The following is a 16,939-nucleotide window of genomic DNA, read 5'->3' as shown; positions in this document are numbered from 1 at the left end:
ACCCTCGTCGTTATCATAATTATCTCTTTAAATACCTACTTTCTTCCAACTTTATCCTGGTTGTTAGCCTCTATGTAAGTTTATATAGTTTTCATCCAATTTTTTTATTATATAAAATATATTAACTATGAAATTGTCTATTTTGGCTCTTATTTTGAATCTTCTGGTGGTTTATCCATTATTTATTTTCCTATTAACTAATAGAAATAATGTGTATAAGACCCGTCAAATATAGATTATCTCGAAATAGCTCATAAATTTTTTTGAAGTTTCCTTTGGTCCATATAATTGACAAATTTGTCAAAATTAAGTGGTTCATTTATTATAAACTGTTAATTCTTCAGAAAAACAGCCAATCAAACTCATTATAAATTGATACAATTGTTGTTTAAATTTATAAAATTCTTATTTTAATACTTGAAATAGATCAAAGCAAATAAGAAAGAAGAGGGTGAGAAAATATTTAATAAAGTTGAAGAGCTATTTCAAAATAACTTATTATTAAGAGAGCTCCTTACATTTTCTTTGTTAGATAAGATAGATGCATTTATTTAAAATCATTGCGTAATTTTTTTTTATAACATTCTATAGCTATTCTGAAATTATTTTTTATAACTGACTTTAAAAGATTTATTAACAATTTTTATAAGATTGTTTACTAGCATCTAATTAAAAGAATTTCTATAACATTTTGTTTAACATTTTTTCAAAAGTATATATAATTAACTAATAAGTATAATTATAGTGCATTTATGAGTTAAAATTTCACAGGGCATTAATGAAAAGTAGAACAAGGGGTACAGTAGGAATTGTCACGGTTTACTTCAGCTTGGATGAAATGTTACATATAAAAATAGTTTTGAAAAAAATATTTATATATTTATGATATTTCAATTTTTATAGCAATATTAGTAAAAACATGTATTTTAGAAGGGTATTAAGTAAATTTTTCTAACAAAAATTATATAGGGAGTGTTCCGACAGATAGATAGATAGATAGTCTAATCAATCATTATACAAAATGTACGAATTTTAAAGTAGTGATAAGAAGCGGATCAAACCATCTTTCAGTGAAGAGACTCGAGACTTTTCCTATGATTTTCTTTTTGTCCATCACCATCACCTCTCTACTCTTTTTTTTGCTCTATATATACTAACCAAAGTCCCCCCTACAGCTCTCCAAATCAATGCTCTTAACAGGAAAAAAAAAAAAAAAAGAAAATTTTTTTTTTTTCTCCCTACACTCCTTGAGCACACAAATCTTTAGCTACAATGCCTGCAGGCTCAACCGCGGGCGCCGCAGAACGCCTACAGCGCCCGCAGTTGAGCCGGTACGAGTCGCAGAAGCGGCGGGATTGGCTGGCGTTCTTGCAGTACCTGAAGACGCACTACCCGCCGCTCGAGCTCTCCCGGTGCAGCGGCGCGCACATCCTCGAGTTTCTCCGTCACCTCGATCAGTTCGGAAAGACCAAGGTGATCATGCCGTTATTATTTAACATCAACATCAATTAGTAGTTTAAATTGTTATCTTAAAAATTTTAAATAATCCTATTAGAAAATACACCTGATTTGATAATGTTGGCATGTTCCATCCATATATAGTGGAATATATTATAGAGTTCCGTTATAGCAAATATTTTAAATTATTTTTTCTGCAAAAAATTAATTTACTAAATAAATAGTCCCTTGTTGGACTTGGATTAGACCTATATTCATGATTGCAATCATGTACATAATATCTACTTAGAAGTATGTGCATGTTTTGGAGTTTAAAATTTGATTTGAAATTTTAAAAGTTGGTTTTTCTTTATTCATATATATTTCTTCTAACGTTCACTCGTTCCCAATTCAGGTGCACAACACTGCCTGCCCGTACTTCGGGCACTCCTGCATGTCGTTGTCGTGCCCCTGCCCGCTTCGCCAGGCATGGGGCAGCCTCGACGCCCTCATCGGCCGCCTCCGCGCCGCCTTCGACGAGGAGAACAATAACACGGGCTTCGCGCAGCAGGGCGCCAACCCCTTCGCCGCCCGCGCCGTCCGCCTCTACCTCCGCGAGGTCCGAGACATGCAGGCCAAAGCCCGCGGCATTGCCTACAAAAAGAAAAATAAGAAGAAAAATGCAAATATTAATACCGAAGATACCGATAATAACGCGAATATATCGCTGCTGCCATCGAAAAATAAGAATAAGAGGACAGATACTACGACAGAAGACACCAATGATAGCCCGAATATACCGACGTCAGCAATGACGACGGCGACGCCTTTTGAGATGGAAGTTTGCCAAAAAGATGCTAATATGCTGGCAACAGGGCTAGGGTGGTCGTGTGAGTATGCGAAGTGGCGAAATGGTAATGAATGAGATGGGGTGGTGTTTAGGGTTTAATGAGTGTTTTATGTAGCTATTAATTTGTGTGTAGCTTGATCTAGAAGATATCTATGCATGACTTCTTTAATGAAATATGATACTGTTTTTATACTCTTTCAAGCTCACTTTTTTGGTGCAAACTTAATTTTTTAGGATACTGGAGTAGGGCTACTATATTCTTATGAGCATAGAGTTCTTCGTACTCATAAATTATTTTCGATGATGGAGCTTTCGAAGCAACGATCCATTTCGTTAAATATAATCTAGAGTATTTGACACTTCTAGAAAATAAATTTTGTAATGTTTCAAAATCATAATAAAGTCTATCAAGCGAGTATAAAATGAATGGTCAAAATCGAACGACGTCCTAAAAATGGATAATCGGATTTTTCAATTTAAGACCGGAGTTATTGATCTTTATCTAGATATTGAACAGAATTTTCTATCAAAAATTCAAGCGATTCTGATTTTTTTTACACCGTTTAACTAGCAAGTATGCCATATCGACCGTTAAAAATTGTCAATTTTGAGATCTTTTGATCGTAAGGTAAATGATGTCAAAAAATTATAAAATTTAATTTCTAGAAATTCTAAATGCTCTAGATAATGTTTAGCGGTATGAATCGTCAATTCAGAAGCTCTATTATCAAAAATGACTTATGAATACGAAGACGATCGTACTTATAAGAGTATAGTAGCCGGACTATATATAATACTATAGAGTCGCGCGCTACTATGCTATTAATAGCACGAAGCCGCTTGGTGCTACCAGTTTTTCGCCGTATTAGATCTATCCTTTTAGACATTTTCACCCGTTTAGACAACTATTCAACAACACCACTCAACACCTAAAGGAGCCCACATCACCTAACCGCCAATCTCGTAATCCAATGGTCAAAAATTGGGTAGCACAAGTGCTTCGTGCTATTAATGCAATAGTAGCCTTTTACTATATACTAATAGTATATAGAGTTGAGCTCTACGATACTCTCGATAGTAAACGGAATTTTACACTATCGAGTTGTTTTCGATGATGGAGCTTCAAATCGCACGATCGGCACCTGGTTGAACTATGCTTATTCATTTGAAGTGTTTAGAATCAAATTTCAAATCTTTTGACTTATTTGCCATAATGATCAAAGGTTTCAAAATTTTAACTTTTAGCACTGGTCGATATAAGGCGTTTTCTCATTTAACGGGCGTAAAGATATCAAATCAGTTTGAAATTTTTAGAAAATTTTTTACTTATTTAAAACAAGATCCTATACTCTGATCTTTATTAGCAGACTATTACTTTTTTTAAAGAAATTCATTTCACCATTCATTATGTTTTAATGGATAAAAGACACTCCGAAAGTGGCGAAATTTACATTCGTTAGGTAGTTAAAATGGTTTGATATATTTAACTGGGTCGATCTTCAATTTTGAAGCTCTATACGCAAACAACCATCGTGTAAAATGCCTCGTTTCTAATTGAGATCTTTACACCTCTTCTCCTCCTCTTCTCTCTATATATTATATTATTATAAGTGTGAGTTTCGGAATTTTTTTTTTTCCTCTTTCAAACGCTGCTCTATCATTTTATAATATTGTCATGTCTAGTTAATTCCATTATCATTTTAAATAATCTTATACAATAATAATTATTCTCACGATTATAGTTTAAGTTCGCCATTGATTCATCCAACGAATAAAATAAAAGTTATCTTGTCATTTTGTTGGAAAAAAATACCCCCAATTCGTTTATCTTCCTATGTACGTTGCGGTTTCTTAATATTTTTATTTCAGCCCACCATCTTAATAGTAAAAACTAAATTTATCTCTTATCAACGTAATAATCCGCCAATTACATAAACTCTGATAATCACGGCTAATACGTAAAATTAAATTTATTTCCCATATCTCACATTTTTTCAAATATTTTTCTGTATCAACATAATACCTGCAACATGTGTAGTATTCATAGAATTAACATTTACAATTTGTAATGCCCGCCAAAATTTACAACCTCGGTGAATTTGATAATTGTGATTTAAATTTAGATAGTAGAATACTCCGAAATCACGTAAATAGTAACTTAAATTTATTTCCTATCTAACATTTTTTCAATATTTTTTCTATAACACATAATACCTGTCAACCATGTAGTATTCAAAAATTAAATTTTAAAATTTGTAATACCCGCAACAATTTAATCCGCAATTTGATAATTTGAATTTTAATTGTATGATAGTAAAACCTCCGCTAATCACGTAATACGTAAAATTAAATTTATTTCCTATCCACACATTTTTTTCAAATATTTTTTTTTATCAAACATAATACCTGTCAACACATAGTATTCAAAATTAAATTTTAAATTTGTAATGCCCATCAAAATTTAATACCCGCGAATTTGATAATTTGAATTTTAATTTATGATAGTAAATTTTTTCTTACATAAGATAGTAGTTTTAATTTTGACGATTATTAAAATTTGGTGTGCCATAAAAACGTTAAATATTGTTAAAAAAATTTTAATACCCCTAAATCAAAACTAAATCGTTAATAAAATATAATTTTAAATATTTTTAGCAAAATATTCAATATTTAAATATTGCATCATAAAAGTGTAGAATATTTCTAAAAAAAATTAATACCCGCCCAATCAAAACTAAAACGTTAATTAAATATAATTTTAAATTTTTTAGCAAAATATTTAATATTTAAATAATACACACTAAATATTCTCTGCATTCTGAAATATAAAATATATTTTATCCATTTTAAATAAATCATTCTCAAATATAGATTTTAAGTTGATCTCATCCAAAACAAAATAAAAGTATACCCCATTTTTGTTGACAAAAATACCATTCATACCCGTTATCTCCTATCTACGTGTTTCTCAAATAAAACTAAATTTATATCTTATCTAACGTAATACCCGCCAATCACGTAATACTTCCGCTAATTACGTAATACATAAAATTAAATTTATTTCCTATGCAAGCGTTTTTTCAAATATTTTTTTTTTGCAATACCTACTAATCAAGTAGTATTCAAAATTAAATTTTAAATTTGTAATGCCCGCCAAAATTTAATACCCGCGAATTTGATAATTTGAATTTTAATTCATAGTATTAGATTTTTCCTTATATAAGATAGTAGATTTAATTTTGTCGAGTATTAAACTTTGGCGTGCCATAGAAGCGTTAAATATTGCTAAAAAAATTTTAATATCCCAAATCAAAACTAAATCGTTATAAATATAATTTAAAATATTTTTAGCAAAATATTCAATATTTAAATAATGCGTTATAAAAGTATAGAATATTTCTAAAAAAATTAATACCTATCCAATCAAAACTAAATCGATAATTAAATATAATTTTAAATTTTTTTAGTATCAAAAGGTAGATCTAACGGTAGAAAACTCAATAGTACTAAGGGCTTGGTACTATTAATAGTATAGTAGTTGAACTCATATATATATATATATATATAGTCTAAAATTCTATATAATATGAATACGTCTAATTGTTCCCTTTTTTTTCATATGTAGTATATAACAAGCGTTTCAAGTTATTCTATAAATATTAATTTTTGTTAAAATAATTTTATTTATATTAAATATAAATAAAAATTAATTCTGACTTGTATTAATTTTCATCAAACTAAGATTAATAATTAAAACAATTATCCAACTATGTCCAACGTAGTTGGCAGAGGATTTAATGATTGATATATTCGAGTTCTCAAGTTCGAAGTCTAATTATTTTTTATTTCTAGCTGACTTTGTTTTAAAATTATGGATAAGAAAGAAAGAAAAAAAAAAAACACAATTCAAATTTAGAAGCGTTATAAAGAAATGACAAAAATGTCGTAAACTTTAGACTTTAGAGCAATTTGACAAAAATGACAGATTAATATTGTTAAGTTCATGATGGATCTAGTCTAGTAGTACATTATTTTCAGAAGAAATTAAAATTCTTTCCCTATCATCATTACATGGAAAAGTAATATCTATGTATGCAAATTGAAAATGAATTGAACCATGATCACATGATTCATGCTTAATTTTCTCAACAGAAGATCCAATACCATTTAATTCACAAGTACTAGATAGCTTTAATATATCACCTAACTCATTGATGGAAAAAACTGGTTCTTTATTTTATTTTTATTTTATTTTATTTTATTTTTTTAGTTCTTTGTGCCTCCACAGCAAGAATTTGTGCATATGCACAGTACTATATATGGCTCATTAATTATTTTCTGGCTTCGTAAATAAAGCTTGAGCCCAAAGTTTAATTTTGTATTTCTTTTTTTATTCACTTGTAATGTTTTGAAACTAGATGTGTGTTTAAGTAAATTAGCCAAGCATAGCTTAAATAAAATATCGATTTTGATATCTAATAACTTGAAATAGAGTTGTCAAAGTTTAACTCGAGCTTTTGCGTACCCACACTTTAGATAGTGAGAAACTAGACCAAGTTTTTTAGTCTTAAAATGAAGAAGCAACAATTTAAAATTTTCGCATTTATTTTGCAGCAGCAATTAATATTGATTGTCGAAAAACTCCGGTTAGAGAAACTGAAACAAAATTAAATATTTTAACTTTTTAGAAATAGATGAACTGTAAATTTAAATGAATGGGACGATGTTGAATCCTTCCTTCTATCAAATGCATTTAAAATTCGGAGGACCGAAATAAATTCCATTTGCTCTACGAAAAATAGCAAGCCAATTAATTGAAGATCCTTTCGAAAACAAATATGTACACACACAAAAATCATTAAAAAAGAAAAATAAAAAAGATTGACAAAGTGATGAGCATTTACCACATGGCCTAATGCCTTAGTGGTGGTCCAAAGAAGAGGCAAATTAACACAATACAACAAACCACCAACAAGGGTTTGGTGGATGTTGGATTGTTGGATCATCCAATAGTTGCTTTCCAATGTGAGGTAGGTTTAAAGAATGAGAGAGAGAGAGAGAGAGAGAGAGAGAGAGAGAGAGAACCAATAATGGGGGGTGGTGGTGGTGTGGGTAATGTTATATGTACATTTAATGTTATATGTACATTTAAAAAATTGTATAAATCTTATATTTTGTACATTCAAAAAATTGTATAAATCTTATATTTTCTAATCCAAATATTCATAGTTAATTTTTATGTAGTCGAAAATATATTTTTAGGCTAAAATATCTTTTAGAATAAGAAGTTGTAAGATTTAGACCTTATTATTTGAATATACAGATAATAATACTTGCTTTGAATAGAACATGTACCAGCACGGAGTATACTTAATTCTTTTTAATTTTTTATAACAAAAAAGGACATGGATAATAAATGATGATAAGCCATAAAGTAGGTTAATATTTATATAAACATGATGCATGCATCTAGAACTAAACATTTTGGTTTGTGGTTTGATGAATTGAAATTTTGAAATAGATATGACACCAATTACTTCGAAATTAATCACACGTGATATAGAAGAGGAATTCAATTTTTTTTCTTTTATTTTCAAAAAGAAAAACTTGAAGGCAAAATAGAAATTTATTTAGCTGTCGAACCAATCTATTTTTTTTGTAACTTAATTGGTTTGGAAAATCGAGATTGAAATATAAGGGCTTTTTTTGCAAATAGCCCCCTAACTAATTTTTTTTTTAAATTGGCCCTATTAAAAATTTATTTGCAAAAATAGTTCTGATCCCACCACGTCAGTGCCACGTCAGCGCCACGCGGGCGAGGCTGGGCCATGTGTTTAAGTTGAACACGGTGAACCATTCACCGTGTTCAATACAAGGTTTTTGTATTAGACACGGTGAATGGTTCACCGTGTCCAATACAAACACATGGCCCAGCCCCGCCCGCGTGGCGCTGACGTGGCGCTTGCGTGGCGGGGTCATGGCCATTTTTACAAATAAAATTTTGACAGGGCCAATTTTAAAAATAAAATTTATCAGAGAGCTATTTGCAAAAAAAGTCCAAATATAATTCAATGAAATTTCTTATGAACACTCAGCGAAAGATCAGCTAAACGACAAAATTACGTGTACCTCAAAAGAGAATAGAAAAAAAAAAAAAAACTTCATATTTTAATGTTTGAATATATAGTGTAACTTTATTATAGAGTAACTATGTACTATGATATATATTTTTGTAAATTTTAGCATTACAATAATTAATTTTAGCCTTTTTTTACTTTTAAAATAAGTTAACATTAGTTTTTTAAATAATATTAATATTTATGATACTCCAAAAAATCTACATTAAAATATATTTTTTTGGCTAAAATTCTAAAAAAAAAATCTAAATATTAGAATAAAAAGGTATGAAATGTACATATTTTTTTTGAATGCATAGATGGTATTTTTCTAACCTTAATTACTCTCTAATGCATAATGTACCAGCACAAAATATATTTACTTTTCTACATGCAAATAAAACAAAAGGGCACGGGTAATAAATTAATTAATGATGATGATAAACCATAAACAAGGTTACTTTTCACATAAACATGTTACATCTTCAATTAAACAATTTTGTCGTGTTTTGACGCATTGAAAATTTGAAATAGAGATGGGACCAATTACTTTGAAATTAATCGCACATGATAGCAAAGGGAGAATATAATTTTTTTTTTATTTGGAATAAAAATTTAAAGGCAATATAAAAATTTATTTACTATGATATATATTTTGTAAAATTTTAGCATCACAATAATTAATTCTAACTTTTTTTTTTTTACTTTAAAAATAAGTTTGCATTAATTTTTAAATATTATTATTATTTTTTGATACTCCAAAAATTTCAAACCATCGTTTTCAAAAGTATCTGAATACTATTTTTTATTATTATATAAGAAAAATAATACGATAAAAAACAAATAAATCGAAAAAATGAAATAATAAAATAAATAAATAATGTCTCTCTGATCAAAAGTCCCATCAACGGGGATTGTCTCACTTGTGTACAAAATTCGTGCAGGGCTCTAAGCCGTTGGATTTGACGTTGATGTGATCTTTCAGATCCCACACGTGCTCGGTGGACCACCAAAATACCGTAAATACCCCTACTTTAATCCTCTAATTACGTCACTACCCTTATCTATGCGCTTGTTAGGACGATATGGTGATTGTGTGGAGCTACGAAGGGTATTATGGGGAATTCACAGTGGGACCGTACGAGAGGTCGCTGTGGAACGTCGAATCGGTGGGCCCCACCGGGTCTTTGGATCCGCTTACGTCATTGGATGCGGTGTTGTTGCGATTCGCGGCGTTTGGATCTTTGCTGTGGGGATAGTTTCGTGAACCGAGTCCGCCACGTCATCGGTAAACCAATTGCTGTGAATACACCGAAGTTCCTGAAATTGTCAGAGGTATTGGTTCACCACGTCAGCGAGTGTATCTTAGCATATATTCAGGGTAAACTTTAATTTCCCCCTCCTGGTTTAATTCAATTTTACTTTACTACCTTATATTTGATTTTATCTATATTTTTACCAAAAATTTTTTATTAATGAATAAATTAGCAAAGTCAATTTTTTTTTATAAGAGTAATTTTTTGAAACACATAGTACCAAAATAAAAATACGCTAAACCATATTAAATATAATTTTTTACATTTAAAAAAAATAATAAAATAAAAATAAGCTAAACAACAGAGGGTGAAAATTGAAGTTTGCCTTATATTCAAACAGCAAACTATGTGAGTGAAATTACATGAAAAAAAAAAAACAAGAGAAAAACAAGTAGATCACACTTTTTTTTTTATTTATTTTAAAGAGATCTTAGCACATAAATTACAACAAATGAGCCCCAACTCATACAAAAAAAAAAAGAAAAGAAAAAAGAATATTGGAGAGAAAAAGATGCACAACATTACTGGGAAAACAACCAGAAGGAAAGTGAAAGTATAGTAGGAAAGCCCGGAAACATCGCAGGGCGACACCGGATTCATGAAGCCCACGAAGATGCCACACTGCTGATCAACAACCCACAAGAGCAGCATTTCCCGAAAACTTGCCAGGAGTTCACCTCGGCGACACAAAAGACCTTCTAACGATCGACGAATAAGTTACCGAGATTCTGACATTTCCTTTGCCATCTCAGGAATCAAATAGTGATAGAAAGCTACTGAAGAACGATAATGATTCGGTTAACATCATAGGGCTTCAATGTGTGAGAGGGTCAAATTGAATTGATTTGTAAGCATAAAGATGTTCATAACAATTTGATCATGAGCTCCTTCTTGAGCTTTCTGGTCATTTGTTGTACTCTGGCTCAGCATAAATCCGACCAAATTTCTTGATTTGTAGGATCTTTTGAGATATATATATATATATATATATATATATATATATATGCCGATGTGGAGTCAAAATTTCACCACCTGGCATGCAATCGGCGCAGATTGTTTAGTTGAAAGAAACATAAGCAACAATAGATTCAATTTGATTCCTGAAATAATGATAGATACAGGTAAGCAAGTATACATAAACAAGTTATTAAGTAAGAAAAGTTTTCCCTGAATTGCCTCTCAATGATTATTTCAAATAAAATGGAAAGATGGATGGAATAAAGAGTGATCTACCATGAGACTTCTTTTTTCTCAGGTTGGAGTGAGAAAATCTAGTCAGATTTTCCAAGAATTTTATGCATAATATTTTTAGAACAATTTTGTTGAATGCATGAATTTGATGTTCAGATGTACCTCGAAAAAATTTTCTAATAGTCCAAGTCCTTCATCGCATCCTTTACATGGAAACTTGTTCACGAAATTGAAGTGTTTCGTGTTGGATTCCCTGCGACATGACAGCCGACGTGCTGAACAATTTGAAGTATTGGAATGTTAGTGCAAAACAATGGTTTTTAAGCTTAAGCTGTTGAACAGCAAACGTGATCGATCAAAAGATTAAGATGTTCAAAATTATGCCAAACTATCAAGAAACATTTGATAGTAAGAAAAACTTCCCTGAAAATGCTAGAAAGTACATTTCATTGTTCATAGTTCATAGAAGACATCTTACAGATTATGCCTTGTGATGGTTAATTAATAAGGTTTCAAATATCAAAGTATTAATATGTATCATTGACATAACTGACAATAGGCCAACGATCTAACTCACCTACAATAATTTCTCGCAATCTTCAGATAAAAATCACCTTCTTGTTGTCAGGAGCCATCAGGATCAAACCACAGTTACCTTCAAGAAGAAAAAAATATAAATAAATAAGCGATCTCAAGTTAGCACGAGTCAATTTGTTTAACTGTTTCAAGCTTACCATGATTATTCAAATTGTACAACTAAATACATAAAATCAGCAGAAAAGGAAGAGCTTTTATCATGCAAGAAGCTATGTAGAAACTCTGGAAGAGTACCTGATGATCTGAATCCGCGAGCAATGGGTAAAATATATCCGGTTCGGGAACATAGCCTTCATCTCTTAGCCCAAGAAGAAGGCCTTTCAGGAAAAAGTAAATATCTTCAGATTCTGGGTGGCTTTTGTCCGCCGCAACAAACATGTGACTCGTGTTGTTCACGTCAATCCAGCTATAACCAGGCACCTTCTGTACATTCTTTTCCTTCATCAGGCTTCTCACCATCGAAACCCCATCCCACCGACCAGCCACTGCATTAATATTTGACATGAGTACATAATATCCCGAGTTTTGACAATCCAACTCGAGAAGCTCCTTTGACGCCAGCTCTGCAAGCTCGACATTTCGATGCACACGGCAAGCCCCAAGAATAGTACCCCAAATGCCAGCATCAGGTTTGAATGGCATTTCCGTGATTACTTGCAAGGCCTTATCTAATTGCCCAGAACGGCTGTATAAATCGACCATGCAAGCAAAATGCTCCATTCTAGCTGGAATACGAAATTCCTCAGTCATGCAACGGAAAAGTCGAGAGCCCTCCTCGACTTCCCCAGCATGAGCACATGCCGATATTAGGGCAAGGAAGGTTATATGATCTGCTTTGAATCCTTCCTCCTGCATCTGATTATACAAAGTGACCGATTCCATTACAAGACCATGAGCTCCATAAGCAGCGATGATACTATTCCATGATACCTCATTCTTCTCAGGCATTAAGTCAGACACCCATTGTGCCAACTTCAAATTTCCACATTTTGCGTACATATCAATTAAGGCACTCTCAGCAAACAAATCTGACCTCAAAGAACTCTTCATCATAAAACCATGGATCTCTTTCCCGTAATTTAATACGGGTATGTTAGCACATGCTGATAGAGCAGAGGATACAGTGACACAGTCATACTTCATCCCTTCCGTTCCCATTTGTCGGAAAAGACTTAGGGCTTCTTCAGGCTGCCCATTCTGCGAAAAGCTTGTAATCATCGAGTTCCATGCAACAGCATCTTTAACACTCATATTTGAAAAAATATAACGGCTTAGGTCGAGCCTACCACATTTAGCATACACGTCCATCAAAGCACTTCCAACATAACAAATTCCTTCATATGCCTTCTTAAGAATGTAGCCATGTAGCTCCTTCCCCAGTTTTAACGCGGTCAGGCTTGAACAAGCTGGCAAAACACTTGCCAGCGTCACGGCATTAGGCTTCAGCCGATCCTTCAATAACAGATGAAACATTCGAAGCGCATGATGATTCATCCCGTTAAGCACGTAACCAGAGATCATTGCACTACAAATAACAACATCCCTTGTACTAGAAGCATCAAAAACATTCTTCGCCATTTCAACATCCTTACATTTGAAATAAACATCAATTAAAGCACTTTTCAAGAAAGCATCCATGCGCACGCCGTTCTTTATTATATGGGCATGAACCTCCTTACCCTGTTTGAGGCTTCTCGAGTTGGAGAAAGCGGGAAGAAGACTAGCAAGGGTAATCGAATCGGGTTTGACGCCACTACTTTGCATCTGATAAAATAGTTCTACGGCCTCGTCCATTAGTCCATTTTGGACATACCCAGAAATGATTCCATTCCAACCTACTAAATCTCTGTGAGGCATTAAATCAAACAGTTTTTGCACATCGGCTAAACAACAGCTTTTTGAGTACATGGCCAACAATGTGTTAGCCACTGATATCTCAAAGTCCAATCCAAATTTAATAGTTAGTCCATGAATCTGAATCCCATACTTCAACATTGCTTCCGCAGCACAAACGGATAACAAGCACGCGAATGTAACAAAATTCGGCTCGCAATCCATCTTCCTCATATCACTAAAAAGCCCAATAGCATTCCCCACATCCCCACTCCTCACATACCCATCAATCATAACATTCCACAGAACACAATCTCTCTCCGGCATTTGATCGAACACCTCTCTCGCCTCGTCAATCGAACCATTCTCAGCGTACATTTTGATCAACGAACTACCCACAAAGAGATCGGTCTCCAAACCAATCGAACAAATCGTCCCATGAATCATCCTACCCAACCCAACTGCAGAGACCCCAGAACAAGCTTTGATCACGTACGGATAAGTGTACTTATCCGGCGCTACGCCGAAGACCCACATCTTAAAATAGAGCAACAAAGCGGATTCAAGCCAACCCATCGTAGCAAACCCTCGAATCATCCAATTCCACGGCAAAGGAGACGCCTTTCCGACGCGAAAAAAGAGATCTTTAGCATCGGAAAAGCTTCTACAGAGCACGTACGTGCCCAGAAGCCTAGCATACAAGAAATCGGAGTCGATTCCATTCACAACGATTTGGGCGTGGATTTGGCGCCCCTTGGGGAGATCCGAGGGGTCGGTGCACGATCTCAGAAGCCGCAAAAAGCGAGGTAGTGAAGCGTCGTCGCCATTGGAGGGGTGAGAGGGGATTGGGAGAGATTGGTTAGGGTTTGCGGGGTAGAGAGAGGAGGAGCTTCTTCGGTGGTTGGTGAAGGGGGAGCGGAGGTGTTTGTAGAAAAGGCGAAGGGTTCTCCGGCGCATTGTAGCAAAGGCGAAGAAGCGCCGCGCATTTTAGCGCTTTAACTCCTCGCGCAGTTGGTTAACTGGTTATGGGCCTGGTTGTGTTGGGCCTGTAATGGGCCTTTAAGGGCCCATCCTTTTGTTTTGTTTTTTTAGGGGAAAACTTCAAATATCACCGCCGTAGTTTCGCGCTCACTCACCGTAGTACTCTGTGGTTTAAAAAGTATCACTTTAGTATCTTATGGTTTCGTTTTTTCTTTTTTTTATTCCCTATGTTAAAAATCGGTGGTAAAATTAAAACCACATGGTATTAAAGTGAAAATTTTGTAAACCACAAGGTACTAAAATAAATATTTGATAAATCATAGATGATGTATCTGGAATTTTTTCTGTACATGATTTAACAGAAAGTTAATAAAAATACTGACGAAAAGATAAAAATAAAACTACGAGATACTACAATGATTTCACATAGTACTGAAATGAGAATGCACGAAACTACATAGACGATATTTAAAGTTTATTCTGTTTTTTTTTTTTTTTTTTTTTTTGAGAGGGATTGGAAGATTGAGGCTTTGTACTATAAAAATAAAATAATAAACAACTCTCATCCATTCCCACTCTATGTCTCCACTACCCCCCACTGCGGTACTGTGCCCGTAAATACACCATCAAAAAAATCCACGGATTTTAAAGCTTTGATTTGATTTTACGTGGCACCATCAGGGCCCGTCCAATGGGTAGGTATGGTGTCGGCCCCATTTTAATAGTCCCTTTAATTCGAAAACGCGTTTTGTGAGGGGGCTATTGACTAAAGCGAAAGGACCACGAACCTCCCCGATCGTGTCCCCATGCCTGCGAGTATTTATTCCCCGCACCCGGTGTACACTTTCACATCATACTGTTGGCTTAAATAGGCCAGCATCCTGTACTGTGGCGGGAGGCCGGGTTCGGCCAAGTCACGTTCGAAATGGCGTGAGCTTGGGTAGCCAGAGTCATGTTCGAAGTGGCGTGAGGCCGAATGGGCCAAGTTACAATTGAGACCCATGGGCGCTGTATCTGTACGCTTTAAATGAATTAGTTGCGTACTTTTGAGATTAATGGTTAGTATTAACGATCCGATAATTACAACTGCACTATAATTGAAATTAGATGCACATTCAAACCTTATGTTTAGTTTTATAATATATTTGAATCTAAATATGTTCTGTATTTAAAACTATATAAAGAGATTGAAATGTAATAATTGAAACTCGGCGGTCAAATTGGGCATAGTTTTAATTGCAGCAGTTAGGAAGAGAAAATTACTACGTCGCTTAATTTTTGAATGTAAAATATTTTTTATTTTCTTTATATGGTAATTTCACTATCACACAATTAAAATAACAAAATTTTGAAAGTATGTTTCTCAACTGTATGCAACAAAATAAATTATTTATAATTATAATATTTTCTATTATATCCAACCAAATAACATACATTTATTTTTAACTAAACTGCATTTATAATTACATCTAACTAAATAACCCCAAATTACATGTTAGAAATTGAAAAAAATAAAATTTAACTAAATAATAATATACTCTAAGGAGAAGCTATAGCTCGCGCTCTTGATGTAATTGATACCTTAAATAAATATCTAATCCAATAAATATATTCTGTAACATTTTTAAAAACTATATATAAAACAGGAAAAATAAATATTTGATTTCTCAAAAGTTAACGTTCAAAATTTATGAATTTGGATATGTAGGCTTTTAAATATCGTTGAATTTTTAATTAGTTAGGATTGTTATTTTAAGTATCGTTGATATTTTACGGAGTCTCTGATATTTATAAGTTGACTAATCAAAATTAATAAAATTTTGACGCGGCTCCAATTTCTTAAAATTAATATAATAAACTTCTTTCCATTATTAGTTATTAAAACAATTTAATATTTAGATAATATGTTTTTAATGTTAGTATTGATTAACTTTAAAACAATATTTTTAAAATTAATATTTATTAAATTAAATAGATTGCATCTATTTAATCAAATTTTAATTTTAAGATAAAATAGTCAAATACTTGATACGGTGCAGGTGCATAGAGTGAAGAAATAGACTCGGTGCAGGTAATAGTTTACCGACGTACGCCGCCGCCACTGTTTCTGCTACGTGGCACGATCCGGGACAGGTGCCGGACATCTCGATCGTTGCTCACCGTCCGATCATGGGCGCACCGGGTCCACGGTCTCTATTTGGCGAAGAAAATGTCTCAGACCACCCTCAGCTATATTCCGTTTTGTAATTCCTCCTCAACTTTACTTTTTTATTTTAAAACTTTTTTAAGTTTTAGCATTTTTAAGCTGAACACTGATTTTAGTTACTTAAATGGAGCCATCAAGTTTAACACAATTTTTTACTAAAATATCTAAGACAGTTTAAATTCAAAAGTTAAAAGCTATATAAGAACCTTTTAATAATTATTTATAGTCGAGGGGTCTCTCTACATATTTACCTCTTTCTTTAGTAACTAGCGGGAGCATTTAACGGCCCCGCTTCCGCACTTCGAAATTACGAAAACGCCCTCACTTTAAAGTCCACCTTTTCTCTCGTGAGAAATTTGCTTGAACCGGGCTCTCCAAAAATAACCTAAATCGAGATAAAATCAAAAAACAA

General features: G+C 33.1%; 2 protein-coding genes across 4 annotated transcripts; one reads left to right on the top strand and one right to left on the bottom strand.

Moving 5' to 3' along the window:
• Positions 1,114–2,488, top strand: LOC109715530 (protein LIGHT-DEPENDENT SHORT HYPOCOTYLS 6-like). Its single transcript, XM_020240583.1, has 2 exons — positions 1,114–1,473; positions 1,853–2,488. The coding sequence occupies exons 1-2, from the start codon at positions 1,273–1,275 to the stop codon at positions 2,360–2,362; spliced, it is 711 nt and encodes a 236-aa protein (XP_020096172.1). The 5' UTR covers positions 1,114–1,272; the 3' UTR covers positions 2,363–2,488.
• Positions 10,709–14,307, bottom strand: LOC109715528 (pentatricopeptide repeat-containing protein At4g21300). 3 transcript variants are annotated; one of them, XM_020240580.1, is made up of 4 exons: positions 11,742–14,307; positions 11,488–11,565; positions 11,073–11,185; positions 10,709–10,751 (listed from the first exon to the last, which is right to left on the bottom strand). In XM_020240580.1, exons 1-2 carry the CDS (start codon positions 14,295–14,297, stop codon positions 11,551–11,553), a joined length of 2,571 nt encoding a protein of 856 aa, XP_020096169.1. In that variant the 5' UTR covers positions 14,298–14,307; the 3' UTR covers positions 10,709–10,751; positions 11,073–11,185; positions 11,488–11,550. The 3 variants fall into 3 exon arrangements, with proteins under 3 accessions (XP_020096169.1, XP_020096170.1, XP_020096171.1); XM_020240581.1 differs by having other exon boundaries at positions 11,073–11,163; XM_020240582.1 differs by lacking the exon at positions 11,073–11,185 and having other exon boundaries at positions 10,711–10,751.

The sequence above is a fragment of the Ananas comosus genome, linkage group 9 (assembly GCF_001540865.1).
Source record: "Ananas comosus cultivar F153 linkage group 9, ASM154086v1, whole genome shotgun sequence".
In the NCBI taxonomy this organism is placed as follows: domain Eukaryota; kingdom Viridiplantae; phylum Streptophyta; class Magnoliopsida; order Poales; family Bromeliaceae; genus Ananas; species Ananas comosus.
Note: the sequence above shows the minus strand (reverse complement) of the source record. Positions and strands in the feature narration are given on the sequence as shown.